The sequence below is a fragment of the Phoca vitulina genome, unplaced genomic scaffold (assembly GCF_004348235.1).
Source record: "Phoca vitulina isolate PV1807 unplaced genomic scaffold, GSC_HSeal_1.0 scaffold72, whole genome shotgun sequence".
NCBI lineage: Eukaryota > Metazoa > Chordata > Mammalia > Carnivora > Phocidae > Phoca > Phoca vitulina.
In genome coordinates, this window is record NW_022589775.1 from 5,988,842 (window position 1) to 5,999,010 (window position 10,169).

At 37.3% G+C, this 10,169-nt stretch overlaps 1 protein-coding gene across 1 annotated transcript; it reads right to left on the reverse strand.

Annotated features, from left to right (window-relative positions):
* Nucleotides 1–2,897: 2,897 nt before the first annotated feature.
* Nucleotides 2,898–3,233, reverse strand: LOC116625028 (keratin-associated protein 21-1-like). Its single transcript, XM_032393318.1, has one exon. It carries the CDS (start codon nucleotides 3,231–3,233, stop codon nucleotides 2,898–2,900), a length of 336 nt encoding a protein of 111 aa, XP_032249209.1.
* Between the last annotated feature and the right edge of the window lie 6,936 nt (nucleotides 3,234–10,169).

The window sequence follows — 10,169 nt, forward strand, 5'->3', positions numbered from 1 at the left end:
ATTATGAAGATCAAGTGTTCTTCTTTGTTCCACTACACAGTCCCCCTTTCTAATCATTGGAGTCTTGGACACTTGCTGTAACAAGCAAGGAGTTTACTGTTTCTTATGGTGACCCATATCATTGTGAAATTACTCTGTTATACAATCCCCACATGCTTCAGAGTCTCTCATTATTTCCAGTGTCACTTTGCGTCCTCGATAAAATATATTTCAATATTGTGTTCGCAAGCCAATCTCATCAAGTATGTCTGCTACTTTTAGTTCACTTTCTCTCACCTTTTAGTTCACTTTCTCTCCAGAGGGGTCTATCCTTGATGCCCATTGGTATGGCTGCCTTCTAATCTCTTGATATACAGAAATGATAGGTCACCACACCTCTTACCAGATAATTTAGAGAACAATGAAGGAAGCTTGTGTAAATTATAACAAAAAATAGCATCTTAGAAAAACACCCATTTATTGTTTCCAGTCTGAGTGGGTCAGGAGTCTAAGCACAGCGTAACTGGGATCTCTGTTCAGGGCCTCATGATATGACTGAGTATCAGCCAGGACATCTGAAAAATCTCTTTCTGTATAACTTAACTAGAGTTGCCAGATTTAGAAGGTATGCCCTAAATGTTGCATGAAACATATTTATTTATACTAAAAATTATCCTGGTTTTCATCTAAAATTCAAATTTATCTATCTTGAGTTTTATCCGCCAACCCCAAACATAACATAACCACAGGAATGATATCCCATCATCTTTGCCAAGGTAAGAGGCAAATTACAAGTCCTGCTCACACTGAAGGTAGGGGAGCGTACAAGGGTGCATGTCATCTGAAGTCACCTTAGAATTCAGCCTACCCATGCCTGAGAATTTATTCCTTTAGCCCAAATAGTGATTGTTTCCTCCAGGCTTGATGATATCTACTGCAGTAAGGTTCCAGAATATAGACACTTTCTGAAATGTATTACAGCTTTTTTCCCTGTCTAGAGGCTATTTCCCCTTATAATGGACCAACTTCTAGCCATCTTTCATATTTCAGCTAGAAGTTTGTCTCTCTTTCAGAAATATGCCTGACCCTTCTTTGTTTATTCTTAGTCTTGGCATCTCTTTTGGTTTTTTCCTCTCTATTTCCCAAACACCCTTGTTATAATTATATTATAGCAATATTCTGATCTTTGTAGCTTGTGGGTTTGTGTGTGTGTGTCTTCACCACACTTTTAGAAAGCAGGGATAAATATTTTAATTCTCTATTCATAGCACATAATGAAATGTCCCTTATTAGAAGCTCAACAAATATTTGATGATTGAGATTACTCATTCCTCTAATTCTTAAGAAATGGTTCTATATCTTCAAGGAGAATAATCTATCCATTCATCCTCTTGTGTCCTTACTCTTCCCAAGCCTGTAATTTCTTTCAGGATTCAAGGGATACTAGGAATATTAAATTTATTTAATCATGGGTGGTTGAATCTTGACTCCAGCTCTGACAGTCTTTCTACATCCCAAATGAAGATAAGATTTCTCAATCCAAAACATTATACCTGGCCTCTCTTCCTAGATAAAGCAACATAAAAGTTTCTGGTTCTATATTTTCCTGGTATCAGCATCACTATTTTCACAATCAGGTATCAAAGCTCAAATCCATTCCTAACCTACAGCATCCTAGAACAGGAAATGGATATGTAAAACTGGTTAATTCCACCCCTCCCTTAAAATAACCTTAGTATTAGGTGATCCTGCCTGGGTTTAGATCCATCCAGTGATAGAGCACTTAATGTACAAATCACTCTTGTTTCAGATAGTGTCACATAGAAAGAGCTCTTGTGTTGAGAAATTTGTATGTCGTGGTCATCCACTCACCCCACCCTGATTAGTGTCTCTAGAAAGACACAGAGCACATCTACAATACTAGTCTTATTGATTTTGCAATGCTAATATTCCAGATATATAACTTTATATACCACCCTGAATTTGCTACAATTCTAAGTGCTAAGATGAAATGTATACTTTTTAGATATTACCTTCTCTAGAATTTTCTCTCAATTCCTTCACTGCTGATATCTAAGATCTTATAGGTTCCACCTTCACAAAATCCCTGATGCTCATCTGTTCCCTTTCATTATCTGTGCCACCAACCGAATCCAGGCTCATTTAACCAGTCCCCAGGTCATTTCTATACTTAACTATTGAGCCTTCTTTCCCTCTCCTTCCAACCCATTTTTCACCATTAGCAATCTCCCATTAAAAAGCAGATTTTTGAGGCATGTCTATGTGTGCGTGCATGTGTGTTGATGAGTATGTGAGTGCTGATTAACATGGAAAGAACGAAATGGATAAACCCAGGATCATAAAGCACAAATGCTTAAGAACAAACCCTTTCATAAAATGAACTAAGAACAGAAGACCCAGCCAAGAAGGAGCCATTTTTTCAGGGATGAAATTCAAGATATATAATATTCAGTATGTCGTGAATACTGACCAATCAGAATGGAAGCCAGACATACATAATTGGAATGAACAGTTGAGCCTGAGCCCTGTCAATCTGAGGAGGTCACAGAAATAATAGGCAAAAATATAAGTCAATAGCATATCTGACACAAAAGATACACAAACTTGTGAGGAGCAGTAAAACATGTTTATTTGGAAATTGTCACATACAGAAACAGAGAATAAGAAGGTAATGGGTTTAACCTTGGATTATGGCCCAAATGAGGTCTTCTTCCTTCCAGAAACATCATAGAGTAACTCAGGAGCCCTCAATTACAAAGAAGACTTTCAAGAAGATGATCAGTTTTCTGCAGACTCTGATTACTCTCTTCAGTCAGATCTGATGTGATTGTGGGACACTGAAACAAAACAGCCTTGGAATAATCATCTTAGAAGAAAAGATGTCTTTCAGTTATGTTCTAGCAGCAAGATGAAAAACATCTTCTGTAGGAGAATGGCCTGCATCCACAGCACGCAGCGCCAGAGCCAGACTTGTAACCACAGCTATATCCACCGCCACAGCCAGAGCCACATCCACAGCCATATCCAGAACCGTAGCCACAGCCATATCCAGAGCCGTAGCCACGGCCATATCCAGAGCCGTAGCCACGGCCATATCCAGAGCCGTAGCCACAGCCATATCCAGAGCCGTAGCCACAGCCATATCCAGAACCATAGCCACAGCCATATCCAGAACCGTAGCCACAGCCGTAGCCACAGCTACCACATGAGTTTCTATAATAGTTTGAACACATGGTGGCAAGAAATGAAGGCTCAATAGTTCTTTAGAAGAGCAGATGGAGGTTTCTGAAGTCTGAATGTCCTCTCTTGCCCTGAGACCTTTATATACTACCAGAAATGGGTGGAGCATACCACACAAACTCCATAGCCTATTACCACAGCAATTTTAATTTTTAGAAAGCTCATCATTCTAAGGACAACAATTTCTATTCAGGTAGTTATGTCCAGGATTTGGCCCTAACTAGTCATGGGAACTATAAGAAAACAAAGGTAACCTACACATTGAATAAGTATGTCTGTGCAATATAATCAAACCTAATTGAGATTTTTCACTCCAGGGGGCACTAACACTCCTGCAATTCCAGGTAAACATACATGGGCATGAGAGATGCTCCAGTATCTCCTCAGGTTCAACAAGAAAGCACCCTGGCTGGAGGTAAGAGGCAAACAGCAGGTGTATGAGGTGAGGCTTTCTCAGGTTATATCTACAAGAAAGTGGATGGAGCCCAGGTAGAATGGCCACTGTGGTGGTGAGAAGATCTAAATGGGTGCAAATCAGAGGTCTGATGCAATATATTAAAATAAAAGCAACCATGATTTTATCCAATGCAACATAATCCACTCTATTTAAGACATTTTTCAGTGTGATACTTCTTTGAAACACCTGCCACTTACATCACCAAGTTTTATCTGCTCCATAACCTACTGATTCTTCCAAGCACAGCTTAGACTATACTTTGTATAGGAAGCATTCCTGGACATTCATAACAAGTATTAGGCATAATTCCTCTGTTCTTCCATAGCCTACTTATATTGTGGTACTGAATGTTATATTAGCACACTCTGTCTTAATTATCTGATTCTCTCAGTCAGTTATGAGTTATTTAAGGCCAATAACTTTGTCTTTATTTTATGGGAATCTAAAGAATCAGGCAACTCACTAACTGTTGAATGACAGTCTATGAGATTTTGTCCACCTGTAAAAATTGTTATTTTAATATATAGGATGTCATATAAGAAAAAATAACAATAATTATTATTAACATTTATATTTCCTTCCATAGCTTTTGAGATATATTTATCAGTTCATCTGATGCTGACAAAAACAACATAAAGTAGGAAATTGTGGTGTGTATTTTTATACACATTCCAGATGAGAAAAGGGAGGCTGAGGATAGTTAAGTCTTGCCCAAGGACTATGAGTTATTTAGGGGTAAAGTTGAATTGTTTCAATTCCCCCTATAACATAAAAGTTAGGGCAGGACCCGTGAATTTTTTTTCATGAACTATTTTTTCCTTCAATTTCTCAAATGCAAAATATTCACCCTGACTAAAATTACCAATATTTTACACTTCTGTCACCTGGATTTTCTTTCTCTGTGATCTCACCTTGCTGCCACAGCAGACGACTCAGCCCCCTCTCAAACCTGCTCCATGACCCTCTTAAGCATCACACTGTGGTGCTAGAGCTGCCCCTCAGCACTTGGAATCTGCCTACTGAGAGTAAAATCTTCATAACCTTCTTTAAGTCAGCATTTAAGTAGAAATGATGGTAACTTGTCTAAACCTCTACAATTTTAGTCAATATAGGGTAAAAGCACCTGGACCCACAACTCTTGTGTCAGAATTAAAACCTCAGATTCTAGGCTGCCTTCTAATTATGACTGTCCCTATTTCACAGTTCTTTCCACTAAACTATATTCAACATTGGCTCCATTCCTGCAAACTCCATGACCCCTCCACATTCCATGTCACCTGCTTTCTTTCTAAAACATGTTGGCATGACCATTTTTACCCTCGTTGTTCCATTGAGTCTTTTTCCAGACAGTGACTGAACAGTGCAATTAGTTTTACAAGAATTTTTGAAGACCTACTTCATGCACATTCTGGGACATAGAATATTGAATAAAAAGTCTGTATCTAAAGCTTAACGATGAGCTCCATGCTTTAAAAACCCTAGGGAGAGTGGATCATCATTTCCATTGGACCACTCTCTATCCTTCCACCTCATGCAACATGAAGGATTAGATTATTTTCAATCTTCACTCTTCCTTACCCATTCACTTTTCAATATACTCTAACAAAAACCTACTGTTATCACTTCCTCCCTAAAAAAAAAAAAAAAAAAAACTTTTTTTCATGATAGATCCCATACCATCTGCCAAATCTAACGGAAACTTCTCTAGTAATTAATAGAATTTGATGATAAAATTAAAAGCAGGACCCAATCATCAGAAAACAAACTACTTCACTAAAACCCATTAATTTGTTATGAAAAGTGCATTGACACTGTGTCAATTTACTTGGTATCAGAGCATATGTTAGAGTTTTTAACTATGAAATACATGTATGATAGATGTACAAAACATCTAACTTGGGACTGTACCCATGCATTTGACATGAGAAAATTGAGATAATGGACTACAAAATTCTGGGATTATCAAATATTGCTAATATTAATAAAATATATAAGGTTGAGCCATAAAATTTTTTGTTAAAATGGTTGTGTCAGCAATTTCATATTGAGCAACATAATAATAAATGTAACAAAAATCTACTGAGTTCTCATAGTAGTAGAGTTTTGCATATTTTATTTGTTTTGTACTCTCAACAATCCTGATCTAGCACTATTTTATCATTTTACCTCTGAATATACTGAGGCTCAGAAGAGTTAAATAATGTACCATGATCACACCACTAATAACTGATGGAGACTATATCAAAGCACAAGTAATGTGACTCTGGAACCTAGACTCTTTTTTTTTTTTTTTAGAAAATAGGTTTTTTTTATTTAAATTCAATTAATTAACATATAATGTATTATTAGTTTCAGAGGTAGAGTCTTATATAATACCCAGTGCTCATTTCATCATGTGTCCTCCTTAATGCCCATCACCCACTTACCCCATCCCCCCACTCCCCTCCGCTCCAGCAGCCCTCAGTTTGTTTCCTATGATTAAGAGTCTCTTATGATTTGTCTCCCTCTCTGATTTTGTCTTGTTTTATTTTTTCCTCCCTTCCCCTATGATCCTCTGTTTTGTTTCTTAAATTCCATATATGAGTGAGATCATATGATAATTGTCTTTCTCTGATTGACTTATTTCTCTTGAGAGCTTGTTTGGAGGTTCTAGCAGGGGAGCGCAACTACTCGTATACCCTTGACCGAAGCACGGTCCTCCTCTATCGGGGAAGGTCGTCCTCTTCGACCGAGCGCGCAGCTTCCGGAGGGACGCACATGGAGCGGTGAGGGAGGAAGGGGACACCCGCCTAGCCAGCCAGATCAGCCGAATCAACCCTGGAGATCAATGGGGTGACAGATGTCGCAACCAGATCGCCCTCACATCCATGATTGACTTATTTCTCTTAGCATAATACCCTCTATGGAACCTAGACTCTTAATCACTATCTTCACAATTTTCTTCCTGGAAGTGTAGTCATTGGGATGACCTTGAGGAAATGATATCTTGCAGAAAGTGAGTGTAGTTATATACAATGGTTCATGCACTGGGGAACATAGATATCAACTTAATATAGGTTCCAAAGATTTCTAGACATAAAGCAATATTGTAACCTCTTTTATTGATTTCTATGGATTTGTTTTCTTTTTTAGGCTCATAAATAATACATCCATATTGTAAAACTTCCAAAAAAATAAGTTTATTCTCAATAACAAGATGGATGTGGGCAATGGTATGTTAATTCTTTAATGACCTCGGCTGATAATAGGGAGTCTCATTTGCCAATTTCCATGCTGTAAATATTCTTAGCATGACTAGTTTCAAATTAGCTGGCTTACAAAATTCCTGAAAGTTTGTAACATCTTTTAATACTTTAATAAATTAACTTTCATTGTTTACAACTTTAATCAATATGGCATTTCTTTTGTGCATGATGTAAGGCAGGTATCTATCTTTTCTTTATCCTAAACAGATGACAAATTGATTAATCCCATTTACTGAATAAACTATCTCAGATGAAAACTTTGTTCCTAGGCACCTTCTGAAGTCTTTAGCACTGGCTATTGTGTTCTTACTATCTCAGAATGATCTACTCCTTATACCTGGATAACATGGAGGTATTGCTTGATGGTTGTTGGTGGCCTAACATGACTTCTCTTCCTGGCTACAGTCCTCCCTGGCCAGATCGTTGTGACCTTATAAAACCAACTGTACAATAGAAATATATCATGAAACACATAGAATTTAGAACTTTCCAGTAGCCACATTTTAAAAAAGCTAAAAAGAAACAGATGAACTGCTTTTATAACCTATTTTATTTAATATACCCAAAATATTACCACAATATATAATCAACAGTTTTTTAATTGTTTGATATAGTTTTCATTCTTTTTTTATACGAAGTCTTTGAAATCTAGTGTGTATTTTACACTTAAAATGCATTTCATTATGGACTAGCCACATTTCAAGTGCTCAATAACCATATCTCTCTAGTGGCTACCATATTCGACAATGCAGCTAAAGAGAATCTCAGAATTCCCATATGGGGGTGATGCTGATTATAAATTTTCCCATAGAGGTTGCTACTTAAGTAGTAGCTGCCAACTTATTCACTTCTTTTTTAAAATACCTCTTCCTTGAATTTTATTTTCCCTCTCCTGTAACAGACCAATTTCAGCTCATCCTTTATGGCTCTTCTCATTTGTAATTCTCCTTTAGAAGCTATTTCTAACCCTTTTCTAGTCTTCTTGTCATGACTTATTTTGGTTTCCCTCTTGAATTCTTCCTCAGTAGCACTATAACACCCATAAACACACATGCTAGGATGGGAATGTGTGATTTATTACTTTGTATCCAAATGAACATTTTTAATTATTGGAAGAAACAACTATGTGTTGTTGTACCTCTATCTGCGGCACCAATCTTAACAAGAAGCTGGAACATGGATTTTAAGGTTTGTTAAATGACTGAAAGAACAAATAAATGATTTTACAATTTACTACAACTATAACATGCAACAGGTCATCAAAAACAAATTTTGTTACTTCATGAAGAAGCTTTAAAGCTGAAATCATTTCCTATAGAAAGTATTGACTTTTATTGTGTCCCAATATGTGAAGCCATATTTTCATTTTTCCCAACATCCATCAATCACACACACACACACACACACACACACACACGCTTTCTCTAATTTTATCATAACGAACTCCCTTTTAACGTGATCATCATTTCCTCATTTCACTCAGCTGAAAGTCACAACTGTTTTCTCAGTCACCATATTTCGGATTTGAACGTATGTTAATTTTAGTTGGTGAAGACTGTTTTCTAGAATATAAATTACCCTTTACATGCTTAATAAGTGGTATTCTTGGATTGTTAAAAATGCCTTTGAAAACAAAGGCCATAATGAAAAAATAAGTATATTTTCAACCAATGGTAATTATTAGAATTGCCTTCATCTCTTTGTAAGAATAACTGAGTTTTACCCAAAGCAGTCATTCCTCAGCTCTAACAAATGGTCCATCTGTGAAAAGTGTCCAACTCTTGCAAGAACTTCTGTTTCCTCATCAGTAAAACACATGATATCCTGAGTATAGCCTTGCTGCCGGGCATACGTTGATGGCAGAGCCATCTTCCTTGGAAACAGCCATTCTGTGGAGTCTCCCAGCTCCAGGCACCTCAGACTCAGATTTTGTGCAGTGACCATTGTCATGGAGATGAGACAGTGAGTCATTTTTCACTGTCCATGGAAACTGAGCCTGAAAAGATATTCTATGTTATAGGATACAATGTTAGAGATCTGGAAAGTCACATGAGGAAAGGACACTGAACTCAGAACCCACAAAGTGGTAGGCTCTCAAACTCAGACAGTAGACTGGGCTTTTCACCCCATTCTAATATCTGCATCAATTAAGGCTCCAGAGCATGCCATTAATCACTAGTCCTTGCTCTTTTCCACTAAAAATTGCGACACTACTGATCATACCCAAAACATAATGAATTTCCCTTCTGCCTTTACACATACTACCATACTTTCCAGTGTTTCTTGCAACAGGCATCAGTTCATCAGAATCAAAATGCCAAAATACCTCTCCAGACTATTTCTCCGACACTATAACCTTTGCTTTCTTCCCCAGGAAGCTGCTTTATCCCTTCCATAGCAATTATCTATCTAAATGTATCTTAATTAATCCTTCTTATTATTATTACCTTTTAGAATGTAAACACTCTGAGAGCAAGACAGTGGTCTACAATTTTGCTATGGTATCTTCAGTGTGTAGGAGAGTTCCCTTACAAAAACATTCAAATCTATTTGTCAAAAAAGTGGCTTAAATCAATTTCTTCAAACTCAATATATGCAAACAAATATATATATACTTCCATCCAAATGCACATGATACAATATGACATTTTTCCTCTAACTTATCCTTCCCTTAGTTCTTCGTGCGTCACCTGAGTCTGCTTCTAATTTCTCATTAATCCTGGAAATTCTCTCTTCCATGCCATTCATCCATCCATTCAGCACTCAGACCACATTTCCACTCTCTTGGGCTTCTGTCACAACCTCCTGAATAGGTGTCATTCCTTCTCCTCTTTCCCCTCCAACTCCATTCTAGACTCAGGGTTATTTCCAGTGCACAGTTCTGAAATGCTGTGTGATTTCTGTTAAGTTGTGAATGCCTGAGCATGAGGGATACAAGAAATAGGTGGAGAAGACATTATCTGTGATGCATGATGAGAAGTAATGCTTGTGTTATATCAAGGAAGAGCCCCCAGGTTCATGCAATGTATTGTCAGCCCAATTTTCAAGAGTGGCCATAACACCTGAAAAGGAGTAATTCACAAGCAAGAACACAGAGATTTGTTAGAAGCAAAGAACCATTTTTATTGAGAATAGGTTTTTTGTCCAACTGTGGGATGTTAGGATTGCTGGCATAGTCCTAACACAGAATCCAGATTAAGGGAACAAAGACCAGCATTTGGGAAATA